We start from the raw sequence: 27,242 nt of genomic DNA, 5'->3' as shown, positions 1-27,242 counted from the left end.
TGTCTCCCCCCCCCCAGCGTCAAAGGTGGAGTCAACTGATCATATATATGAGCTGACATCATCACCACCATCGTGCCCCCCCCCAGACTTCCAAGTCAATATCCGCCTATGGAGACAGAATCTAAAAAAAAGAGGATGTAGGCTCCTCTAATACGGTATTATACAGGGTGTTTTGTTAATGGACCGGCAAACTCTCAGAGGGTTGTTAGTAGACATCAAGAGGAACAAGTATTGCAAAGGAATATGGTGTCTCAAACCACGTTGAGGGTGTGAAAATCGCGAAAAACGCATGCAGGTATCGACGTCACGCTGGAACGACAAAAAGTACAATAACGACTACAAAAAGATTTATTTGATTAACTATTACAAGAGTTGTTGGAAGTGGCAGCCGCTGACGTCATTGCACAGTCTACAACGTATGCTTTTGATCAAGGGCGTAAAGTTATTGGAAATGTTGGGGGGGCTCAAGCCCCATACAATGGAACCTCGTTTATTCGTCGCGTCGTATAAACGAGGTTTTTAAGCACGTCGCCGAACAGTCGGGTCAAAGCGTCGTATAAATGAAAAATCGTATAACTGAAACATTATCTCTACCTTACTCTTCCGCAAAAATTTCCCTAAGAAAACTACAAATTATTGTAATTCAAAACCATATTTCATGAAATTGTAATCAAGAAAAAATTATATTACAAAAAAAAATTGCTGTTTCATAAACCTCAAGCACTCTTATGATGTTCCTTTCAAGATTTGAAATACAAAAATGCGTTATTTATAAACTTAAACAAAAAATTCGTCTGTGTTGTTCGATTTCTATATTCAAGAAAAAGGTCAATAAAGCAGCATAGAGTTTAGCTCTATTGAAAAAAAATCAGTTCTGCTTTAAAGAACTGTTTTTGCGTGCATCTACGGTCAACAATCAACCTCCGTTAGCAGTCAGTTCATTTCGGAACTTGCAACAAATATTGTTGAAGCCACCTCCATTCCGTGGTCACATCCGCAGGCGATCAACGACCAGCCTGGCCCCAAGAACTTTTTCAGTACATATGTTATATCGATATGTTATACTCGGTTCCTACAGGAAATTCTGTTCAAAGGTTCTGGTGTACCATGCGCTGGACCAGAGAGGGTGCCAATTTTACCATTTAACCTCTCCTTCAACATTACAAAGGGGCGTCAAAATGCGTGCTCACCCTGGCCGACCAAGCATCTACTTGCGGTCCTGTTTGCAACTGACCTGACATTCATTAATTTAATAGTTTGAAATAATTTCAGAGCAATATCTCAAGTGCAGTATTTTTCTGTCAGATTTAAGAGCAACACCTTTTAAAGCTCAGAAATACCTCAGATATGCGTGACCATGTATTCTGTTTTGAACATTGTCCCGTAACTCAAAGGTTCTGACTTTTGTCAGCAGCGGCTTTTTGCCCAATTCATGGTTCATCCGCGACTCCACGGAATAGCTTGGTAGATATTTTTACTCATAAAAGAACCACTTTTCAAAGAATAAATAAGCATACAAATAAATATTCCAGCTTGTCGCGCCGCCCCTGACAAATGTTAGCTACACCGCTAGAACCCACTACGCACACTTTGAGAAACACTGACGTAACTCATATGATCGTTGTTGTTCAGTTTGTTTCCATCTCAGCAGAAAGTAGTTTAGCGGGGATTGCGGAGGGGGGGGGGGGGGGTAAGACAAAAATTGATGGAAGAAATTCACGAAAAAAAATTCAAACTCCTTGAAAATGATTATAACTTTTTCAAGGACGTTTAAAGACTTGAAAATGAACTTTTTCTCTAAGGATTTTCAAGGACGGTACGAACCCTGTCCCTATATACCAGGGATTGACAAATATCGGGCTCCAGGTCACCATGGCGACTAGAAAATCGGTATCGGCACCAAACATTCTCTGCATGTGATTGCTAGAGTGGAATCATGGATGACGAAAACAGTGTGGCTTTCGACGTGGGGGAGGGGGGGGGGGTCTCCGTAAGTGCTGAAAAAATCTAAAAAACTTCTTCAGCAAAAACCATGCTTGGCTCCTCAGGAATATGGCTGTTTCCTACATAGTTTTTGATTTGTCAAGATCGGCTATATTCAAATGACATCAAAACAGGAATCATTCAATGTTTTAAAACAGTATTGAAATTTATACTCGATGAAAAATTCAAAAAGCATGGTCATATAGGCTTATGCAGCCAGAGCCGCTATCCTATAAAATGTTTGACAAATGATTTTACTTCATGTTCATTTCTTTTTCTCTTTAGAGGTGGGGGGGGGGGGTGAAGAGGACAAAATCACTGAAAATATTACGATTTGATATTTTGGTTTTTTGTTGGTCGGCATTTCTTCGAGCAGAAATACTTAATTTCGTTTCATTTGTGTTCAATAATGTGCATTTCAATATAGTACAGGAGTACCGTATTTGATTTGCAAAAAATTCAATATAAACAAACAAAACAAAAATATTAAAATGTCTGAATGAGTACAGTGTTTAAAGAGAGGAAAAATGCAACACCTCTTTCGCGTATTAATAATGAGAAAATTATTATTGCGTAATTAATGACAAAAGTTCGGTGTAGATAATATCTGATATGGTGATAATCTCATTATGAAATCAATGATGCAATAATTTTATTGCATCAATTAAAAAAATGTGAAGGAAGAGCAACTTTTTTGCGCATTAACCCTATATAGTCCCGTTGATTTTTGAATAGACATGGTAAATGGTCAAAAAACACAAAGAGGTTTTTTGGTATTTCAGAAAGTACATGCTTTAGTGTCATTTCAGTACAAGGTACAGCTATATAAGTACAATAATTTTTATCTATCTAGAAAAAGCTGATTCCTTGTTGGTGTCATATTTGAGAGCTGTCCCAATTTTACGTGCTCAGAGATTTATATTATAGCACCAAATTGAGGGAAATGGAAATTAAATTCAAGGACGAAACTATTCAACTTTGCTGAGCAAAATTCTATCTATTTATAGATAACATTAAAATTAAGGCTGACTATATTTTACCCTTAATTAATTATTTTAGCTAGTTAAATCCAGTATAATTAATTAAATTGCTGTGATGATGTATTTTTTCAGTTAAAAATATGCTAACAGTGCCAATTTACATCGGTTTCTGGAAAAAAAATAATTTTCAATACGTTTTATGGAGGAGAACCATAGAGGGTATAAAAACATTGGTTTCGATTTTATTTGGCCAACATAGGTGATCAGTTGCTATTAATATTAAGGTGCGCCGCAGATAGCAAACGTTTAAAAACCCATTGGCATAGCAGCTCGCTTATTTTTATTAACAAACACACACTTCAGTATTAGTATAATACTGAAGTCATACTGATATCAGTAAAAGTATAAATACTTTTTTTTTAATTCATAAATCAGAAGGGGGAAAATCTTTGTTTACATATAATATACGTCTGAGCGAGTGCTTATTAACCGAAATTTTAGTATTTGTATAACACTTATATTCAACGTATAGTGTTTTTTTGCTCATATACTACTGATGTATGTAAAAAATTTCAACGTTGAAGGACCTGCAGGACCGGTAATTATTTTTGGCCAAGCATTATCTTATTTGCAATCATTTTCAATAAATCAATTGGTATCAGTTTTGACCATAAACACCCACGTGATAGATATGCCATTCATATTTTATCCTAAAAATTAATTTTAACAAAAATAACTTAATAATCTAACGATATAAAAATTTTCAATCATGTAATGCTGACCACGGCCTATCGAAAACCACGGTTTAAATCACCAGGAATAACCAAACATAGCAGCAATAGCAAACAGTTCGAATGAAACGCATATTTATACATTCCGTTGATTTAAAATAAATATTTATTGTATCCTCATGTTGTTCATGTCAAATACTCACACTTAAATTTACGCAAAAAATACACACAAGAACCTATTTATACAATTATATAGTTTCTGAACCGGTCCTAATTTCTGCATGAAGTGGCCCATTTAATTTAAACAGCACAGTATTTACTCTATTCGCTAATAAACTAAACATCTTTGACCCTATTTATGCAGGGTTATAATTGTTCCACTTTTTTCTAGGGGCACTTCAAGACAAAGATCCTGACTTGCAGAAAAACCAAAAAATTTGGGTGTCATAAGATGTTTTTTTTACACAAATTATTTTCGACTTATTTTGTTCCTTGTTATTAGAGACCACTGTTTAAGCAAAACAAATTTGAATAATCCAACTCGCAGTTTTCTAAACTTTTTGTTTCATCGTCCTCCTCTTCAGAATTTGTTTTTTTCTCATTCCCCCCCCCCGGACCTTTCCATGCCCCCAAGGGGCGATATTGCCCATTATAGGATACTCTGATCTAACTGATCATAACTTCAATAACAATCTCTGTTCCCATTCTTCTAATCACTATCACCGAATATTATTACCAAAATCTCTTGTGTTGTCTGATCAATAATTTCATGGTCGGTTTTCTTTCACCTTTCGTAGTTTTGTAATTTCTGAACTCCGGATAATCCACCCTCGGATAATCGAGGTTCTACTGTACTTTAGATTTCTTTAACAATCTTGTTCCAAACAATGTTTGTCGTAAAAGCTTTTGGCCTCAAGAATATCTGTATAAACATTTTATGCAATCGCAAAATTCCAAAAAAATTAGAGAAACTGCTAATGAGGTTGTACTTACCAAGATTATTGTTGCTCTGCTAAAATTGTTGTCCTCAATGGTTAATCCTGCTACCCAACGCTTTTCTTTGATCTTGTCCCAAAGCGATTTGCCTTGTCCTATCTACCCGCGAAAGCTGGTTGTCTGAAATAACTACTATATGGTCATACAGGCCCCCTAACTAGGCTGGGGCAACCGGGGCATTGCACCAGGGTCATATGCCTAATTGGGCGCCACAAAATAATGTACATTTATTTTGCATAATAATAATCCTTTCCAAGGGCCCCCAGAAAAAGTGTGCCCTGGGGGCCCCGAAAAGGCACGCTATGGTCCTGTGTTCCTAGAAAAAGAATTTTCTCGCTAAACATGGAAAGGAACCCTATCAATGTATAATTTTTTCTTTGTTGAATTAATTTTCAATTTGAAATCTTATAAACGGATGACCGAGAGAGAGGCTTGAAAATATCTCTCGTCCAAAGATCTCGTTGTAAAGTCACAACTATTAACATCATCAGGCATACATTGCACTATAAACATGCTCCCCCCCGCTCAACGGTGGGACTAACCAACACCTTCTAGAACAAGCTGCTTTAGAAGGTATTGGACTAACAGGGCTCCAGTGCGGGAGGACGATTCCCCCCCCCCCCTATCATTTTTTGTTTTTCACACGAAAAATTCACTATATCCACCAAAGGCCCTGATGCAGGATAGGGGATGCCTATAACATCTCTTTTATAGTCCTTGCCAACAAAATTAGTGAAATGGGATTACTCGTTATCAAGTTATCGCAGCTTCCGGTCATTTTTATTTGGTCCTCGAGTGACGTTATACCGAGGACTGACTATTTATGATTTATTGAATTTTAAATAGATACATTTTGCGGCACTTACATACTGATATTGTGCATGCATTTCACTATTTATAAAGGGGTGGCCAACCTGCTTCCTTAGGTAATTGAAGATTAATTTTTACTTTTTAAATTGAAGAAATTCTTTTCAATTTGTGAGCGATATTTTTTTAATGAATGAATGAGTCTTGTAGCCAAGTTGTAGGCTATCTTCCCCCCCCCCCCGATAATGTGCAGTAGGCCATCTTTGCAATGACCTAATTGATAACTTTTTATTGAATTAGTTTTAGTTTCGTTTCTCATCTTCGAAATTCCCAACCAGATGGAGAGAAAACGTTGAGGGGGCGGGGATATCACATACCTCATTGGTGTTGCTGTCACTGCCTTTTCAGTCACCTCATCAATAAAAATTATACAGTTTGTACAATTTTTATTGATACACATGCACAATTTAGATTAGGATGTTCAGTTTTCCTACTCAAAAATTCAAAAAAAAATTCTAATTTTCTTTCTTAAATGAGCATTCTTACGAAAACGAAGAGCCAGTCAAATTATATTAGTGGAGGGTGCAAATCTGTTCCACAAAACAAGGGTTATGGTGTTGACTACACTCTTTAGGAAGACGTTGGCTGAGGTGTTGGGCAACATTTAAAATTTCCATGAGTGCTGCGAACGTAAATAGTTCAGGAATCCCTTAGTTATAAAGATAATAGTTTGTATTCATTGTTAAAATGTAGTGGTGACTTAACGAATGGGCCAATAAAGCCCGGTCGAGGGGTTGGTCTTGGACCTTTGAAAAATCATTTATTTTTCATTTCCTTTTTTAAAATCAATATTATAATTCACTTGTTGTTTATTTGATTCTATGTTCTACCCCCCACCCCCAGTCAAATTTTGTTGTAAAGGGGCTTGAAAAATGTTTTTACAAAATTTATTGCGGGGGGGGGGCGGCTCAAATGGTCTCAGCCTCTAGGTTCTGGCACCTATTCTTTATAGAGTGTAATTTATTTCGGTTTCAATATCATTGCTTCCCAATTTTCAACCTCCCCCCCCCCACCATGCATCTTTGGGCTTATTTTCATGTTGGCGCCATGGCCGTCCTCCGGTCGCAGTGAACAAAAGAAGAGACACTCAGTTTTTGCCACAGGAAAAGAAGAAAGAGCCCCCTCAACACCTCAAAGAATCTTCCTCTCAGCCGTGCCTTCTGGCAGTAAGGATTGGAACCGATGGAGGGTGCAATTGGGGATTGAACGGCAGGGAAGAAATGAGATAAACGTATTGTCATGGAACAAGAAAGCCGAAGACCATCCACATTTTAACTAAAATTTTGAGCAGATTGTTTCCATTAACTAATTCATAATTAGGACAACTTTTGGTTAAAAAAAAAATTTTCATCATTGCAAAATGAATAAGCCATATTCATACGAATTTTTGGGGGGGGGGGGGCTGAGCCGCGTCTTCATAAATGTTAGGGGGGCTCGGGCCCATGGGCCCTATAGAAGTTTACGCCTATGCTTTTGATGTCGTCCGCAGCGCGTGATCCTACCCCAGCGCATGCGTTTTGCGACGCTACTTAAGTCAGATATGGTGAGCGAACCCACGAACGCATTCAGCGATCAACTGACATCCACCTTTCATCTCTAAACTCAGAGCCTACATGCGTTTTTTGCGATTTTCATCATCAAAGTAGTTTGCGACACCATGTTCCTTTGCAATACTTGTTCCTCTTGATGTCTACTAACAACCCTTTCAGTTTGTCGATCCATTAACAGAACACCCTGTAGATCAGTTTTCCAACCGGTGTTCCGTGAGAGTTTTTTTTTGGGTTCCGCGGAGATTCAAAAGGGATGAAAGCCCAAACATCTCGGAACCCCGGTAGCTTCAAAAAATTTCTTGTTACTGTTTCATTTCCAAAACTCTCAAGACCTACCTACATGCGGATTTTATGAGATTCCACCTAAAATTCGGAATTTTCCTATTGTGCACAAAATGAAGGGGGTGGAGAAAAAATGATTTTAAATGAGCGTGTTTTTCGTTATCCTCAAGCTATGTGCATAACTGGAATGAGAGCGAGACCAAATGAAAAAAAGAAAAGAAACAGACATTTTTTCATTGATGCATAGCTCATGTTAAAATAACGAATTCACGATTTAAAAATTTGAAAGTGAGTTTTTTATGCAACCTTGACAAAATTAACATTTTTATTAAAACGATGAAATAACCGAATATTATGAAAAATGATTCTGCCCGTAAAATATGTGGATCATATGGTCACACTGTGTGCAACTCACAAATATGTATATTGATTTTGACACTTTTATCTACTACAAATGAGGATTCTTGTTCCTCAGAGCGAATGGGGACTTTTGGGACACCCTGTTATTAAGGGTTCCACAGAATAGCCTCGTAACCATCAAGGGTTCCACAGAATAGCCTCGTAACCATCAAGGGTTCCGCGCGAGCTTTCACGATGGAAAACCCTGCTGTAGATAGAGCAAGATGACAGAACATGGGGGTGAAAAAAAATCTTCATTTTATGTTAGTTTTTCACAAAAATAATCAGCAAGAGGTTTTCATTTACTGCAAAACACTGTGGGTGCTCAAGCAGCGACAGCACCCCTGGCTCTGACGCCAGTGTTTGAAATTCTGAAATGAATCTTTTAGACCTCATTATATTCTTTTTGTGTAGTGTATTGTAAACTGAAAAGTCACATTTAAGAGGATACTTGTATGATAAGTGACATAAGTTTTCATTTAAAACGTATAAAAAATGAATAACGTGCCATAAAATTTAAAGAGAAGAAAATATTATCAAGGAAATACATTTTTTCCTTCTATGTATGTAAAAATATTATGAACATTGAAATCAATAAAACAATCAAACATCCAGGAGTCTTTTGAATTGATTTTTCAAAAAATGAAATCGACACAAGCAAAACAAACATGTGAAATTAATATACATACTATTTTAATATTAAAAAAAAAACACTTCAGAACAAACACCATTACATGAACGTTATATGCAACCATCCATCAAAATCAAGGCAGCTCCTTTTTTTCTTAAAACCATATAAACCACAAGTATAGTAATAAATACCAATATTTTACACATTGCCTACAGGTTGGAGAACGATATACATGTACGTATATATATACGGTACATACAGATATCACAATTTTTTATGTATGTACAATCTCGCTTACATGAATATTTACAAATAAATAAACGATTTCAAGAACAAACTATGGACATAAAATACAAATGTGCATAAAGAATTCATAAAGATGTTAAAGTAATAATACTTTGAATGCAATAGGGGGGGGGGAAGAGTTCTCATGCCTATGTAAAATTTTTACTGCATCTAATTTGAAATATTCAAAATTCTGTAAAAACTGGACCCACTTTATGCCATATTTACTTGCGGCACAATCACTTTGGATAAGAGATATCATTTTTTAAAAAACTGTAGCATCAATTATGACATGTTTGGATGTTATTGACTATAGCCAAATTGAGTCTGTGTCATCAAAAATGCCACCATTTACTCCAAAAGTGGTACATATCAGTGAAGAAACGAAAGTTCATTTGTATAATGAGACATAAAGAGTAGATGTTGGACTGAGTAATATTAGACAAAAAAATCGTTTTTTCACCATAGATACCAGCATTGAATATATTTGCAAAAATTCTGTTTATTTGTTTAGATTTATGACTAGTACTTAGCGCAAGAGATTTTCTAGCAATTTTCAAACAAAACGCTGTCATAAAACTATCTTCTCAACATCTGTATGTTGTTCTAGTGACAGAGCTTATACGTGTCACTTCGAAAATTTTAATCTAGGAACCAAGATATCGTTTATTATATGATCACATATATATATAAAATGAACTCTGAGAGTTAAGCAGGGCTTGACAAATCAGAAAAAAATTAGGGGCCAGCCAAATTTCTTAGGAGCCAAGCATGGTTTTTGCTCAAGAAAAATTATCTTAAGTAATGCTTTTATTCAACTTTTCCTGGACTCGATTCTTCCTTCCCATAATAAAAGACGAGCTGTCATAAAATCAAACAATTTTGCACAATTCTTAAGCTCCAATTTCGCACCTTCATATAAAAAGTTTTAGGTGCCAATAACAACTTTCTAGTCACCATTGCAACCTGACGCCTGGGATTTGTCAAGCCCTGGAATAAAGTGAGTACAAATTTTCAACACATCAGTCACGTTGAATTGCATTTGAAAAAGCCGAATTCTTTGTTCTAGTGACAGAAGCTCTCTGTATTCCTTTCATTCAATTCTATTTAAATCTGAAAAAGTGAAATTTTCATTTCCATGTCGTTGTTAAACTTTCCAAAAAGTTATAAATTCTTTATTTCAAGGCTGCCTACATGTTTGACCAAGTTGTCACAATCAATGGATGAATAAATGGGGGGGGGGGACAATATAGAGTGATGGTATGATGGAAATGGGTTTCTGAAGTTTTAAAATTCTTAACAAGATGAAAATTTTCCCTACATAGAAAAGGTTAGCGAAAAAAATTGTGATCGCTTGCAGAATATTTGAATAAATCATTTTTTTAACTATCGATCTCTGAGTACTCCTAGTATACATTTATCATGAAGTCTGTAGCCGTCACCGCCAGATGGCCGGTTGAAGATGTTTTTACAAAGGTTAAAAAATTGTTTAGGATGGACAATTATTGTTATACAAGGTTATCGCCAATACAAACGCTACAGAGAATGTTTCAAAGTCTTTGACAGCTTTCATATCTATTATAACTCTTTTTCTTTCAGGACATTTTAATCATGAATAATTTCTATACCAGGGCCCCAAATGTGTAATAATATCACAACTTTAACGTTTGTGTTTGCTCTGGTCATTTGACTATTTTTGTTTCATTTCATTATAGCAGTTTTATGTGCTCAAAGGAACATGTGTAATTTTTTTCAAGGGCGATAGCCACACATCAAATTTATGGTGCTGAAACTGCCACTTAATTAAATGTGGCATAGCAACTAGTCAACTGTGAATCTGGTCAAATGATTCTTGAACCTTAATTTAGTTGTTCTCTGGTGCAATAATGGAACTCGAGAAAATATTTTCACTCTTGTGAAGTCTTTTTGGAGACCCTCTGGCTGAAAGATGCACCGGACAAAAAAATACAATTGACCCTTTACTTAATGAACGAATATGGGCAAAAAATGGTCCATTCGTTAAATTGTGAATTTTTTTTCATAATACAAAATATCAGGAAAATTATGATGCTAGGCCATCAATATTAATACTGTAATTTTAAAATAAAAGATTTACAGTAATACTCCAACATATACAAACTCCTTTCCCCTGACTTGGTTGCATGGCCCTAGATCTGCTCTACTTTGGGAACCACTACATTACTGTTGTTTAATGCATGCAAGGGTAAATGACGGGGAAAACAGCTCATAGCCGATTCCCTACAGCATCACTTCCATGTTTGTCATCAAGAGGTTGGTGTCTTGATCACTTAGGGCCTCCTCACAGGAGATATTGATGTCTGACCACTGATAGGAGACTGTATCCAAGTGTTTCAACATGTATATTGCTATAGTACTCCTTACATGAGAATATTGCCTACATGAGAATATTGCCATATTGATGATGAGATATCCTATGCAACAGAGTCACTGGTGACTTGACGTGCTAGTCGAACAAAACATTTGTAGCACGACTCTATAGTATTTCATCCATTGGTCTAGGTTGTACGATAGGTGACCATGCCTTGGATTTTCTTTCAAAATTTTCCCTGATGCTGGCCCCATAATCTCCCTGGACTGGAGTACATATAACGTTAATATAGGTCATGCACATACGTGCGTGTGGGAGGATATAGCGAAATGACTGAACAAATAGTTTACAGTGCATGATCTTTTCAGTGTATGGATTTTACTTATAATTTTTTTCTATTTTATCTCTTACATCAGAGATAACAGTATGAAATAATAATTATTTATATAAAAATATCATCTTAATCGCTTAAGTAGTGCCATGCGAGGGAGAACGGACAATTCAACTTTCCAGTTGAAGCTACTGAAGATTGATTCCAGTATCTCCATGTGAGGGGCCCTTAGTGTGAAGGATTACACTCTTGTAATACATATACTATGTGGTCATCTTGATGCAATTCACTTCCATGAGTGGATTATTCAGCTACACACACCCCTCCCCCGTCAGGAATTAACCACTCATTTGCCTTTTATACATATATTAATTAATTTGTTGTTTAACAGGGAAATAGCATTGATTGTAGAAGACAATACTGAATCGATGTCCATCAAATTAAGTTGTATTTTGAATTACAAACAGTCAATTTCATACAACACAACAAAATATATCACATTCCAAACTATATTACAAATGAAATGGCGAGAACAAAAAATAGCAAGGCATGTGCCAAATGTTTCCTCTTCTTCACAAGCATTACCTCTCTCCCAGTATATAAATCTTTTAGAAACTCCAATACAATGTCAGACCTAAGAAACTTTCACACGATTATTACACATTCTATCAGCTCACTAATTTCAGTTTTGTACATTAAAAAATTCTCAATGTCTTAAAAGAATCGGGAAAAGTCAAATGCACTCATGACAAATTCAAATTCCTAATAAACGTTTCCCATCAGACAGGTGCATGCTTCATTATGAAAATATGAATTATATCTATAGAAAACTAAAAAATATTTTACGTACAAAAAACGTTTATTGACATCTGCATTTGACTTCGTTCTGCAAGAAAGGCAATATGGCAAACTTGCTAAAATCACAGCACATTTGTCTTTAAGAAACAAACTTTGACAAAGCATTATTTTGACACCTTAAAAGAGAAACAAAATACCATGTTAAGATTGCAATTGTTTTTTTTTTTCCTTTATACAACTTTTTATCAGATCAATAACCCCGTGAGAATATCTTGTATGTTTTAGGCTCATGATTAGTTCATCGCCTCATGGTTTTTGGTAATTTTCTTTCCCCCAGGATATTTTTATGCATCGTAAAACTACATGCGTTAAACAATAATTGCATATAATTACGCTATCAAAACTCCATAAATTATTAAAAATAGATTAACATTACCCTTTTATGCACAGACAATCTGATTACAGAGATTCTTTCAATATATGAAAATAATATCACATTACATATGAAACATGCACATACATAGTATATACACTGACACTTCATGAAAGTTCAGAGAAAATGAGATCTTGTGAATATCGGTCACACCGATGTTTCATAGGCAACTTTTTTATCATCTGAAGATTCACCATCTGGCGACGTCCTACTAAGAGCAGGAGAGAGATTCCCGTTGGACAAAGGCTTTTCTTCTATTGAAGGAGAATGAGCAGGAGGGACTGGATGCTTGTTGTTCGTTATCTGTGGTGTTTCATTATCTCGTGATATGCTGGAAAAATACACAATAGATGTTGCTTGCGTTCATCAAGGTGAATGTCAAAAATGCTAATAGAATTTTTATCTCATTACCAATCTTTTTAAAAAAAATTGAATAATACAAAGTAAGCTTATTTATTATCTTTACCTTTGCTTAACTTGACTAAAATACTCCAAAAACTGTAAAAAATTCTCAGGGCCGAATTCCTGAAAAAATGAATGTAATTCAAATTTATTATCAAATAGTAGCTTTTGGAATAATTTATTAAGGATATAATGATTAAAAAATCATCTGCCCATTATTTTTTGCAGAAACACTCTTTTCAACTGTGTATTTAATTCACAGATTCAACTCTCATAGGTGCCGACTCTCAGACCAAAAAACTTGTCTGTCATGTGATGCTGCTGAAGAAAATATCATACAAAGAGAAAGGAAAAGTACGGATGTTTTGGGCATTGACAATATGGCAATATCACTAAAGCTTTGAATTTTTATTATTCACTGAAATCACACAGATTATTATGACAGCAAAATTATGTGATTATGAAATATTTATTTCGCATAGTTTGCCATGTTAATCATTTTAATCCACTTAGATTTGCAGTGGCGCTTCATTTCCCGTCATTGGTGATTTAAAAAAAAAAAAAAATAAATTGTAATAATTGGAAACTTTGTGCACTTTTAGTATCATATGTGGCAACAACCGATAGTTTCCTGTATTTTTCTGGAAAAAAACACAGATAACACAGGATTGCAAGGACGAAAGATTTTCTTTGAGGGATTTCTCATTTTTTGCTAAGCATAATTTGCGAATTTCTAAGGATTTTTCTATAAAGGTAGAAAAAAATAGGAAAAATTGGCTTTTCCAACTGGAATATTCCAATAAGGCTGAAAAATTAGAAGACTTCCCATTGAATCGGTAGCATTGGCACCTATGAACTAACAAACACAAAAAAAAAAAAAAAAATTAAATTTTTGTTGCTTTTTGGTGATAAATTTATTTGATTGATTCAATTCAATGAATTTATTTTCCTAGTGTGGGAATCATGGAAACATTGACCAATACACACTTCTGGCATGGACTGTTCATGAGCTTTTCTGGCATCAACAGCACGAGCTTTTCTGGCATCAACAGCACGAGCTTCCCTGGCTTCTCCTGACACTGAGAGCGTCATACTTCAAATTGTCAAAACATGATTGGAGCAAACTGCCTTATGGCAATCATTGAAGCGTGCAACTGCTTTACATCTTTTTCTTTTATAACAATCTCATGGAGTTGAAATTGTGCATTTATGTGTAGTTTTTGGTAAAGTGAAATTTGAAAATTTTCCATCAAACTACTGGATCAAACATTTTTTTCAAAAAAAATAGGTTACACTATACTGTACATCCATATCTCATGCATAATGTAATGCATGAGCATGAGCAATACATTTAGCATTATTGTGTCACTTTAGGTGACACAAATAAAAAAAATAGTGTTCAGTTCCTTATTAGTGTATGTGTGAGATTTGAAAACATCTCATTACAAATAATTACTTGTAATGATGTTTACAATTTGTTTTGCTCACAATTATTGTGAGCAAAAGAAAATATATATAAAGTAAATCTCCTATAACGGTCACCGTCGAACAATGGTAACCTCTAAACAATGGAAACATTTTCTTGGAACAGAACACATTCAATTGGATTAATTAATGATTAAATATATTGGATTAATGTTAACCTCTGAACAATGATTTCCGAATAACGGTCACTTTGGAAATTAAAATGAAAGAAAAATTATACATTATCACATAAGAAGAACAACCTTAAAGATTTCTTTGAAGGAGTTTGTCCTTCCTTGAGTTCTTTGAACATAAAAAAAACAAGTACTTTCCTACGCCAGTGGTTTCCAAAATGTGGTCGGTGGACCCTGGAGGTTCCTCAAGTAGATACTAAAAGGTACACTAGATGCACATTCCAGACAGAACAACACAGAAATTAAGGTTAGAATTTGGCAAGTGGCTATGTCATAGACTAGCGTAAGTTATTGTTTTCCATGCTGTTTTGACCAAGGGTAAATACTAATTGAAAATACTGCCCTAGATAAGAAACAAAAAAAAAAGCTAATCACAACAGAGGATGAATCTGATCTAAAGACTGCATGTCCCAGGATACAAGGATTATGGCACAGCTGTATGAAATTTTTCTTTAGGAAATTTTTGAATGAAATTAACAACAGAAAATCACAAATAAAATTCTTCTACAAAAAGAAATCACATATCGCCAATGGGAAATGTTATGTGCTGCAAAACAGCTTCTAATTTATTATAGAATGAGTTATAATTCTACAAGGAAAAGAGAAAATTTAATATATGTTTCGGAAATACTGAGCCTGCTAACAACAGTAGCCTCCCAATAATGACCACATTTGCTCGGCCCCATTAAATGTCGTTGCTGTGAGATTTCACTATAATACAGTTTAATCCTAATTTAACAAAATATGATTAAAAAATTATATTTGTCCATTCACTCCCTCCCATCCAAAACAAAAATATTTAGCATAAATTTAATTTTTCACACAGTGAAAAAAAATATGTTGGTACTTCTTTTCAAGTTACACAGGTTTTGATGTAGTTGAAAAGATGAATTATGAATTTTTAAATTTCATATACTTTATCATTACTTTAAATGTATATGATCCAACTACATTTATAATAAGTACAATTTGCAATATTACTAACACCTATGACTGAGGGAAAAAACAGTGAACGGAATGAGACATTAATTGAACTTACTGCAGGTTCATGCCTTGCCAAGTCACATGCATCTATAAAACGATGAACTACAGAAAGTTCGATCTGACGCATACGACCTTTCTGAAAAAGTCTGATGAGGCACAACCTCAAGTCTTTGTTGAATAAACAAGCTACTGAAGGATCTAATGCTAAAATATAAGAGTCTGAAAAAATAATAATATCATCAATATGTATATGTATATATAGAAGCATGAATTTTTCAATTCAGAATATTTACTACTTAACCATACATGCAACATCATAAAAACAACTCTGGAGAATATCTACCAACTCTGGGGAATGGTACATGACAGAATGTGTGGTTCATATGTGTGGTCCCAGCACATTTATATGTCACTAGATTTATACTTGTTACGTATATAATACTGGTGCTGCCATCCAACTTCAATATTTTGAAGTGAAAATAAGCCTGAATTTTCAGGAAGAAGGCCTGCATGTTCTCTACACAATTTTCAAATGGAAGACCAGCTCACATTCGTGAATCAAAGTTGGAAAACCACAGAAAACCAACTTCCAATTACCATCACTGTGCCGCCAAAAGAAATTCAGAATATCTGAAATTTTTAGATTTTTTTTTCTTGTTATAACTTTTTGAGAACATAAATCACTCAGAATTTCTCTGTGCTGCTATTACTATTTATAAGCTGAAATAATGATAAGTTAATGACAAGACCCAAATACATTTTAATGTTTTTGCATTCACAACACTTATACTGAGTATTAATGTTTGAAGTTGAAGTAAGTTAAATGAAAAGAATCTATTCTGAATAGTTGAAATGAAATCCCATTTCGTGATGTTTCAAAATCACACAGTAATGCATAATTTTGTGGTCTATCAAGGCTTCCACTCAAAAAATTAGAAAAAGTAGGAAAAAGCAGGACTATATAAAAAGTAGGAAGGGGGTGGCTACCCCCCTTAGACAACATAATCATAGCATAATGAAAAAAATCTCCATAAAAATTCAATTTTTTTTATATCACTATTTCAGTATCCTATAAGATTGACTCAAGTCAAAGCAAAATGACAGAAATGACTTTGTTACGAAAACAATTTTTGCCCAAAACAGTGCGCTAGCAACCACAGATAACTCTTTTCTATCTCTCCTCACAATGTATATTATTCTTTTTTCAGTCTTCCACAATCCAGTCTGTTGAGTCTCTTCGACAATACACAGCAAATTATGAAGGCATGTAAGTTTTTTAACTCTAGATTCATAAACATTCGTCTCACAGACTGTGCAAAATACGTAAACACTTGTAACTTTTAAAGTGAAAGCGATAGAAAGATGAAATTCTAAGTACCTTCCTAGATCATTCAATAATTAGTATTGCACCTGTCACATGTCAGAGTGCACTTATGCTAATGGAGTTACAGTGAGTAGGTTGTCCCACAGACGAATGTTTATGAATAGTGTTGCGATTGTAGAACGGGTGCAAATCGCAGAAACAGGGAAGAATTGCAGAAGTTCTTGGCGAAACTTCTTCCGCTGATCAAACACAACCCTGTGGATCTCAGAAAAAAATTTTGTGCCTTCTGCAATTATGAAAAAAAACGTCAAATGACAAGGTTCTGTTGTACTCAATGTAAAAAATTCATGTGTATGGATCACCGCGGTTTATTATGTGTCAATTGCTCAGAATAACTATTGTGCTCGTTTTCATTTCAGAAAATTAATGATTAATAAACAACTTTTCAGATATGTGTGTTTATTGCTCCTTGTATTCTATGAAACAAAAATCATCCATATAATATGTTCGTCTGAGAGACAAATGTTTATGAATAGTGTATCTCTCATGCATGTTTATGAATCTAGGGCAGTGTTTCCCAAAGTGGGCAATATCGCCCCCTGGTGGGCGATGGAATGGTCCAAGGGGGCGATAGAACCTACTGATTTAACATAGGATCCTATGGGTTTACTTGAGTTGGGGGGGGGGTGATGAAAGGAAAAAATTTCTGATGGGGATCAAAAATCTAGGGTTAAGAATGATGCTCCTTTGAGACCACTTCCAAAAGCACTGTGCAAAATGTGTAAGTTACAATGTCCAATGTAAATAAGTTAAGACCAACCAGATGATTTACTGAGCTTTCCATCTTTTTTCAAAGGGATTTGTTTGCATTTCACAGTTCACATAATGGGAGTATAATCGTTTTTGACAAATGAAACACTTTCATTTCTAGCTCTTTGATAAGCATTGTAAATATTGTTTATGCTTCTGCATGCCCTAAAAATACAGAAAGCCACTGTATGCTATTGGGTAGCATCAGAATCACCAAACCTATAATAGGCCTATGTATCCAACTGCTTTGCTATGCAAACTGTTATTTCACCTACACACAAAATGTGCACCATAAGTTTGAATTATGAATGCTAGTTACTGTCCAAGATCATGAAAAGTAAATACAAAATCATTTTTTTCCATCCAGATAGAAGTTTTTAATTACTACTCTACTTGTTGAACCCTCAAACTAAGCAAATGAAAAACTAATAAACCATTCACATACGCCCCTCCCCAATAACCTTGAAAACGATACAATTTCTGCTTTGGCAGAATCATTAATAGTAATCTACAACATTCATAATATTTGGCAATATATATCGATGATTCTCTGCTCAATTAAAACCAATTACACAAATTTTGTTGATAGGATTTGGCTAAAGTGGAGCTGTGTTCGGTTTCCATGATAGAATTTGGTAGAAAAAGTAGGACAAGTGGGAGTCCTGCGGCAATTATATGAAGAGATCATAGTTTTTTAAACCCTTTAAACAGCATAGCAAAAATCAGTAAACCCCCTTAAAAATGCCATCTTTTTTTATGAAGTAGTGACTATTCAGTAGTTGATTTTCAGCAGGTGCAAAGTAAGGGGGTACGAGAAAAAATGTGTCATTGAAAAATCTACTTTCAAAATATATGGGCTTGTCACATAGGAGGAGACAGACTTGAAAGTCTGAAGCGGGGTTATGGTGACAGCATCCACCAATACAAATATACGTTAGATCAGTCAGTTCCACCTTTGACGATGAGAGGCAATGCCCCCTCTTCTACCATGGGCAAAGATATGGGGAGTCCCTCTCATTTTATCATTGACAAGGACTTTTAACCCTTTCGCTCCCATGCATTGCTTTAAACTGGTAGTGAAAGGGTTAACCTCCTCAGACCTCAGGGCCATTTTTTTTTTGCAAGCCTCCAAAATTACATTTTAAAAATGTAAGTACATTATTAAAATGCAAGTACATTATTAAAATGCAAGTACATTATTAAAATGCAAGTACATTATTAAAATGCAAGTACATTATTAAATCAGCTTCAGATACGTCAAAAAGTATGGAAGTTTGTGTACAGAGTTTGTAATTAATCTGATAGTACTCAGAGTTACCTTCAACATGATACTTATATAACATGAAAATTTGAGCATTCATCATCTTCACTTCAAAATATGGAAGACAGATGGCAGCACAAGCAAGATCATGAAACAAGTCTAACTTTGACAGCATAAATATGTTAGGGCCACACATATACTCAGAACACACATTTCGGTTTGCACAGATACATTATAAATTGTACACAGGAATGTTTACAAGGTGCCTGTATGAAATAAGTTGTAGTATTTAAAACGGCTATACTCTAAAACTATTGAAAGAAAATTATTTAAAAAGAGGCAGCCTCCAATCAATATGCAAACAAAGTTACAAAAATAAATCTTGATTGGCCAATTGTTCAATTAACAAATTTGATGCAATCATGCAAAAATATAAAAAAATTGATATTTCTTTTTACTTACGTAGGGTTCTCAGTGAATCTAAAGCTCTCATCCTGTACATATGGGAAGGCAAAACTGAAATGAAAGAAAAGCGATACAAATTTGTTACATTTAATCATGAAAATTCAAAAGACTAACATTTCAAGAATAGAAAGAAAATAATGGAACAAAAAGTGGGGCATAACTACAGATTTTGTATGCAAAATTTCATCACTTTCTATTAAGAATCTAGCATTCAATACAGTCAAACTTCCTTAAGATGAACTCAGCGTGAATCAAATATTTTTCACATAAGGCAAACTCAAATCATTGTTTTGTAGTTCATTACAAAATATTTTGTTTTTCGAAGCAAGAAATCAATAAATTGCATGCCCCAAGGACCATTACTTTTATTGTAACTATGCAGCTCGTAACACACTTATTTTCCACTTCTCTTGATCTTGGTATCGCTTTAGTTTCAGGAGCATCAAGTTTGATCAATATCCTTTTCTGTCAGTTTTTGAATTGGTGTTCATAAATTATGCAATTTTTTCTATATTCATGTCACTGAATCTTTCTCCATTAACTTGTTTCACTAGCGTGACAATGACGCTTTAATCAATCTTAAATGAAGAAATGTTATGCATGATTTTACAGGAACGTGTTCCTTCAGTCCACTAATGAACAGCAGTCATCGAACCCTTTTCCATTAACTTGTTTCAGTTACATAACAATGATGCTTAAATCAATCTCAAATGGAGAAATGTTACGTGTAATTTTACGGGAAAGTGTTTCCGCATTCCAAGTTTTTCTATTGTTTATACAAAATACTGGGAGATGCAACTTTTGCAGATTAAAAAATGAAAGTTATGGTATGCAAGTTCTGTAATACATAATTTGCATACCTATTTTATCAAACCACTCGGAAAAACAACACTGCATGTGTGTGTGTGAGAGAGAGAAACATGTGCATCTTAATGTAAAGCTTTTCACTGGTGCAGGTGAGATACAAAAAAAGCTAATGGAAGTTTGAGGTTCTTTCTGATATATCTGATTGTAAATCCATTAAAGCCTTAATGATGGGCAACCACAGTAATCAAGATAACCATAATCAATATTTTGAATTTTTCATGCAAGTTTTTCACTTTCAAAAACATTTAAAAAAAAATATTTTAGAATATATTTCTAAAAGTGAAGTATCATCATCATAACCATATATTTATCATTAGTTTAAGAAGGGGAAGGGGTTTTAAAACATTTAGTTAACAAATGCAATTTATATTTGTTTCGGTATAAGAAATAGCAGGGCAACAGCATTTTCCAAAAAACTGGAAAGGAGGCTGTGTACACATAAACCATGAATATGAAACCCACAAATACCAAGGGCACACTGCATTGGTACCACATTATTTCATCAACCACTTTACTATCAAGGACGTAATATTGCATCCAAAAGCCTGTAGAATGAACTCAAATAAGCTCTCTCTATTTTCTTTCACCTATCCTCATCATCACAAGGCTTTGTTGTAACCCTAAGAAGTTGTTCTTTTTTACCTTCCTTTTATGTCTATGCAATTATTAGCGACTTCCCCCCCCCCACATATGATGTATCTTTTTAATATATACATTAAGAGCAAAAGAGAATAGGATGGGTGAGGGTGAAAAGAGAAATCTACTTAATATAACTACTTTCTCTTAGCTCTACTTTTTCCTTTCCCCTAACGTGCAGTTAGGTTTGTACAAGATTAACATATTTATCGCCCATTCGTCAAATAGAGATCATCCGAATTTCTCACCGATTCCTTGTAAGTGAAAGGGTTAATTGATAGAAACAATTTTTATATACCTTGTGATATTGTGGTTTGGCTATAATGAACCCAACCGTGTATCATATACTGCTCTCAAGAAGTGAAAAAGTCTTTCAACTTCTCCTATTATCAATGTTTGGCAAATGAAAAATATAGTTCAAACTGACAATGTGTTGATGCTAACATGTATGGGAATGTTTTGTACAGTGTAATAAATGTTATATAAGCAGTGTATGATATATATATATATATATATATATATATATATATATATATATATATATATATATATATATATATATATATTTTCAGTGTATGATATTTCGTTTGCTTACATTTCACACTAATTAATACATACATTCTGGGTTATCTCCATCCAGGAAAAACTGCTCTTCATGCTTCTTCAGGAGCTTTGGATGATATGATATACTCTTAACAGCATCTAAGCGCCGGTCAGTTTCCAACTGCATAGACTACAGAATATGAGAAATACATAGTATAACTTGATATAATTATATTGCAGAAAAAGCACTTTCAGAAACAGTACAAGATGGTAAAATAAGACATTCTGTAATTTATCATGTTGATATCGGGGGGAACAGCATAGAAAAAGAAATCTCCTTACCTTAGGTGCACCAATAGCTATTGGAGCATAAGGTCCAGATTGAGACTTCAATGAGAATCTTTTTATTTGACGGTTTGCGAATATGAACAACAGAAAGAAAGTCTAAAATTAAATAAGAATTATTAAATATTTCATCTTATAACATAACAGAACAATGTAAGGATTATAATACATTGAGCAAATAATTTTGGAAACAAAAAGTTTTTCTTTTAATAACATTTTGACCATCAGCCTCAAAACTGTCATTCTTGCAGCGTCAATTTTTTGTTCTGTGGCGATAATTTCAACAACACTTTTATCTTAATGAATCTCATCCCATCGACCTGTATAGCACATGGACCAAGTTTTATTCAACATGTTTCTATGTACCCTCATTCTAATTACAAGCGCTCTACATTTCATTAGAAGGAAATAAAGCCTGGGCCATAGGGTGCCTTCCCTGGACCCCAGGACAAACATTTTCTTGGAGGGGCCCCCTGAGAGGATTATGTAGAATAAGTGTAAATTTTCTGTGGGCTCCATTTGGTTCAGGACCTGGGGCAGTGCCCCGGTTGCCCCAGGCTAGTTATGGACCTGAATAAAGCTAAACAATTATTCATCTTAACAATTAAGAGAAATATGTATAAAGCTAAATGAAATAAAAATTCCACATACCAAAATTCCAAAAGCTATGCATATTATAATAGCAACACCAGACAACTGATCACTCATGCTTATGGACAGGAACTACCACCAGGAAGACTACATCACTAGGTGATCGGCAACTGATCATTTTATCTGAAAAGAGTTTGGCACTATGTTAGAGGAGAAACGGCACAGTTTGAGAGAAATCAACATTCAATTCATGTATTCCCTAGATTTTCTTCATCAATATAGAAATAAGGATGCATGTGTGGAAATTTTGTCACTAACAATTAATTCACCACTGAGAAAATTCACTGCCATGCAATTCATCAAAAGGAAAATTCATCATAGCGAAATTCGCCACTAGGAAAACTCACCCACAAAGTGACATAGTGAGTGAGTGAATGAGAAATAGAGTGAGCCAGTGAGCAAGTGATCGGTCAAGTGAGTCATCAGGTAGTTTGTGAGTGAGCAAATGAAAGAGTGACTGAGTGGCTTACTCAATCATTTGTTTGGTTACTCACCCACTCACTCTGTCATTCATACTGTCACTCACACACTTATACTTTCCTAACAGTGAACTGCAGGGTGTGAATTTCCTTTAAATTATAATCTCACTTTATACGTTTTTGCTATGCAGTGGTACCTTGGTTCATAAGCATAATTCATTCCAAAAACAGTGCTATCTAAAATGCATACAATACATATATCTTATATTGAAGCAAACTTTGTCATCAGAAATAATGGGAACTCAAATGATTCATTCAATCACACCAGTCACGATTTTGTTCCAAGACAAAGTGCAGGGTAACTATCATTACTTTTTTTTATATTGTATTTTACTGCATATTTTTTATATTGTATTTTACTGTATATTTTTATATTTTACTGTATTTCGAGTACTGTTTTAAATATATTACTGCATATTTTTTTACATTGTATTTCCAGGGATCTGTCCAGAATTTTTTCGTAAGGTCCTGTTTTTGTGAAATTTTTCCTTATTTTTATGAAAATGGTCATCAATTTTGTGAAAATGAATAATTTCGTGGGAAGCGTAATAATCTAGTTAATTGATCACAAAAGAAATGAAATGCCACATTTAGGGTTTCACTCATTTTTATTTTGTGAAGGGCCCGTTTTTCAGATCCAGAATTTTGTGAAGGGTGCGGAAAGCGAACCGAAATTCGGGCTGGACAGACCCCTGTGATTTTATTGTATTTTATATATTTATAGACGCATGGATTTTCAGGAATGGTACAATAGAGAGCAAGGGCTTCATTTTGAAATCCATACTCGCATTAACACACAACAAGAGGGTGAGATACTTTCATGCACCTTTTTTTCTGGATACCACTTCTAGCAGTCTGTGGTGTTTTCTTGGGTGGGCTGAGCTCCAAATCTAACAAGGGTCCCTAAATTACTGAAGGTTTTCATTAACTCACTGAACCATAAATGATCAGTTGTTCACACTTCCTTTTTTTATCACACATATAGATACTTCTTCTCAAAAACCACTCTATCAAAGCGAAGATATGCTTAATGTCATAAAAGGATAGAATTGTAATAATAAATCAGCAGATTGGTACAATTTCATTAAATATAATTTTCTGATCAAATAAAACAATATTTTATTGATTATTATTTAATGATTTCCTCTATCTCAGCAATAATCCAGTGATTATGCTTGAATTTCAGAAATGCGCATTTTTCACAGAAAATCACGTAACTCTGAAATCGCACAAGTAAGGGTATTACCATACAGTGAAACTTCACTACAACGATGCTTGATATAACAATAAATCTCTCTACACCAGTTTCCCAACCTTTTTGTTCCCCATCGCCCCTTTCTTCAGAATTTTTTTTCTCCCATCGCTCCCCCCCCCCCCCGCAATCTAACCCATAGGATCCTATGTTATACCTGTAGCTTCTACCACCTCCTGAAACTTTTCATCACCCCCAAGGGGACGTTAACACCCACATTGGGAATCACTGTTCTACACCACTGCATTTTCATTGATCCTTATAGTATCAGTATATCAAGATCTCGCTGTGTCAGGGTTGGTATGTTTTTGACATAGGTGGAAATAATCGGGGTGAAAACTGTCCCGGCAAAAATAGATTATTTCCCCATCTATCTACGCATGTGAGGCATTGTTATGCATTTATTTTTCTATTTATTATGCAAGTGACATAGTTTTGCACTCAAATTTTGGTTTGGTAAACAATAACTTTTGGGGATGGTAAGTTTTTGCCATGGCTGGGAAAAACTAGAATGAAAAACATTCTGACAAAAATAGGTTTTTGCCAAGCATAAAACAAATCTACACTTTCCACATTAATTTGTGTCTAGCATTGACATACGCAAAGGTGTGGGGTGGGGGGGGGGGGGGGGTTTAACCCCCTCTTTGAGCCATTATACAAATACAATGCCACAACAGGCAAATTGCCCAACGAGGTGGCTGACTTAAGAACATCATGGATCCCCGAGGCATTTTTTGGAGGCCCTATCTACTACTGCTACACCCTGCCCACAACACCCCCCCCCTGGAACCCCCAACGAATCGGTACATGTGGGAATGTGCGTGTGCGTGTAGTGAAACCTGACGTGAAGTTTTCTGTTTCTCTGTAATGCTTGTTATGTGTAGTGCTGTCATCTGCCACCAGTTTTTCTAACCATGAGTGAAGTGTTATGATTGAATGATTTATCGTTGTAGGACTGTTGCTCTCTGTGGTGAGACTTTTTAACGGGGAGATCGGCTCGCATTTGCGCCTTGAAGTTGGGAACCACAGAAAACCAACTTCAGCCGACCACCACTGTGGGGTTCGAACCCGGATCCTCGCATCGCGAGTCCGTCACTATAACCACTCGACCACCACAGCGGCACTGTAACCAAGCGGTTACTATAGTGTTATTTTACAGGAAAAAAAATCTGAAAACCCCCTTCAAGAAAATTCTGCGTACACCTATGGTGTCTAGTATCATTAAAAAAAATTGATGCAAAAGAATTGTATATTGTTATAACAACCTTTCACCTGTAGGAAACTATAACCGATTTTTCCTACAGGTAATTGTAATGGAATGATCACTATAACGTGGGGGCATTAACGTTGAGCATTGACTGTGTATCTCTATTTGTTCATTTGTAAATATTTATTTTCTACCAGATTACTTCTCTATATAACAGTACAAAGTTGATTGTTATAATGGTTTCAGTTACACATTGAGTCAAATGTTTTTTCTCATATAACCATTTTTGCTACTGTCCCAGTGAAAATACCTTTTTGCTGGCAAAATGCCCAACCCTGGCCTGGAGTAAGCTGAACTATAGTAAAAAAAATAGCATCTAGAGGCAACTTGAGTTCTTGTATCTGTGTTATTTATTCTGGAAATTTAGATGGCAATTACTCAACCATGTCAACATGTGCTAAAAAAAGAAAACACTCACACAAACAAAGAAGGACGAAAGGGAAAATTTCCCAAAACGTAGGACGCTTGAAATGACATAGAAAAAAAAAAGAGGACATTTGGCAGGGCCATAGCATGTCTTCTATGGGCAGACTCTCTCTCTAGGGACCCCCCCGAAAGGGTTATTATTAAGCAAAATAACGTATATTTTTCTGAGGCCCTCATTCAGTTCGGGGCCCTGCGGCAGCACCCCGGTTGACCCAGTCTAGTTACGGCCCTGACATCTGATAACCCTATTCAGAACGTCTCTTTGCCGGAGGCTCATGGTACGGTCAAAACAGCCTTGCCAAACAATATGTGATGCTTAGTTTGGGGGCCGTAAATTGTGGGGAGAGCTGGGAAAAAGAGGCATTCCATCTATCAGAAATCACATCCAGCATTTTGGTGAAGGTTTACAATGTCATGGGTTTAAATATTAAACCATTGACACCGGTTAATAAGAAAATTTGCCATTCGAAATTTAAATTTTTTTCTTTGCCAGTAAATGGTGGGAGTGGTTCCCACTCAGTAGTTTTTTTTCCTTTCTAAGGCTGGTATTACACAACAAAACTTTTATAAGAATTCTTTTATAAAACTTGAAAAATGTAACCAATAAACACATTTGTTACATTCGAACGAACTTAACTGATCAGTCTATTGGTTGCATTTTTCAAGTTTTATAAACGAACTTTTATCAAACTTTTATAGTGTAATCCCGGCCTAAGAAGCAAAATCGTCTTTAATGGGTTAAATAAAAATTTTACTTGCTATGACTAGTTATGATGAGGATTATTTCTTGCCGGTTGAACTCCTTGGAATTAAAACACGCGGATATTCAACTGATATGTTTTAAACAGTAAAATAAGTAATCAATAAACACGAATGCAATAACATGCATAAATAATAAGCACCATGCAATTGGGGCCAAATCAATCAATGATGGGGTGTTTGAAATACAAGTAAATAAATTGAAAAAAAGCCAACTAACCTAAGAAGAAATCCCAGGGGCGAGTTAATTAATAACCCCATCCCATAAAACAAAATAAATAAATTGAAAAAACTTCGTATTTCCGGCTCATATCCATTAAAAATCGGCGATTGGTGAATGGAGGTATAAAATATCTTTTTCCCTAAGAGAAACTTACGATTATTATTGTAAACATAGACAACGATGAAAATCGTAAGTTCTCCTTCTCAGTAGAGCCCCTAACGCTAGTGTTAAAAACATTTTTCTCGTTTAATAAATTTATACTAGATGGCAGCAT

At 35.1% G+C, this 27,242-nt stretch overlaps 1 protein-coding gene across 1 annotated transcript; it reads right to left on the bottom strand.

Moving 5' to 3' along the window:
* Positions 1 to 12,410: 12,410 nt before the first annotated feature.
* Positions 12,411 to 27,120, bottom strand: LOC149088798 (lipid transport auxiliary protein 1-like). The gene is made up of 8 exons (XM_089250264.1): positions 26,966 to 27,120; positions 22,563 to 22,685; positions 21,909 to 22,010; positions 21,642 to 21,756; positions 19,518 to 19,571; positions 15,716 to 15,879; positions 13,083 to 13,141; positions 12,411 to 12,947 (listed from the first exon to the last, which is right to left on the bottom strand). Exons 2-8 carry the CDS (start codon positions 22,617 to 22,619, stop codon positions 12,764 to 12,766), a joined length of 735 nt encoding a protein of 244 aa, XP_089106390.1. The 5' UTR covers positions 22,620 to 22,685; positions 26,966 to 27,120; the 3' UTR covers positions 12,411 to 12,763.
* Between the last annotated feature and the right edge of the window lie 122 nt (positions 27,121 to 27,242).

The sequence above is a fragment of the Pholcus phalangioides genome, unplaced genomic scaffold (genome assembly GCF_987345545.1).
Source record: "Pholcus phalangioides strain wild (caught in Gottingen) unplaced genomic scaffold, Ppha-v1.0 ptg000003l_1, whole genome shotgun sequence".
Classification (NCBI taxonomy): domain Eukaryota; kingdom Metazoa; phylum Arthropoda; class Arachnida; order Araneae; family Pholcidae; genus Pholcus; species Pholcus phalangioides.
Note: the sequence above shows the minus strand (reverse complement) of the source record. Positions and strands in the feature narration are given on the sequence as shown.

What these genes read in the sequence shown, in the direction of transcription:
- LOC149088798 (XM_089250264.1), bottom strand. Translation starts at nt 22,619, where the DNA reads ATGAGTGATCAGTTGTCTGGTGTTGCTATTATAATATGCATAGCTTTT. An exon ending in GCATAGCTTTTGGAATTTTG is followed by an intron (nt 22,011 to 22,562) that starts GTATGTGGAATT and finishes ATTTAATTTTAG; the next exon opens with ACTTTCTTTCTGTTGTTCAT. An exon ending in TGGCAAGGCATGAACCTGCA is followed by an intron (nt 13,142 to 15,715) that starts GTAAGTTCAATT and finishes TCATTTTTTCAG; the next exon opens with GAATTCGGCCCTGAGAATTT.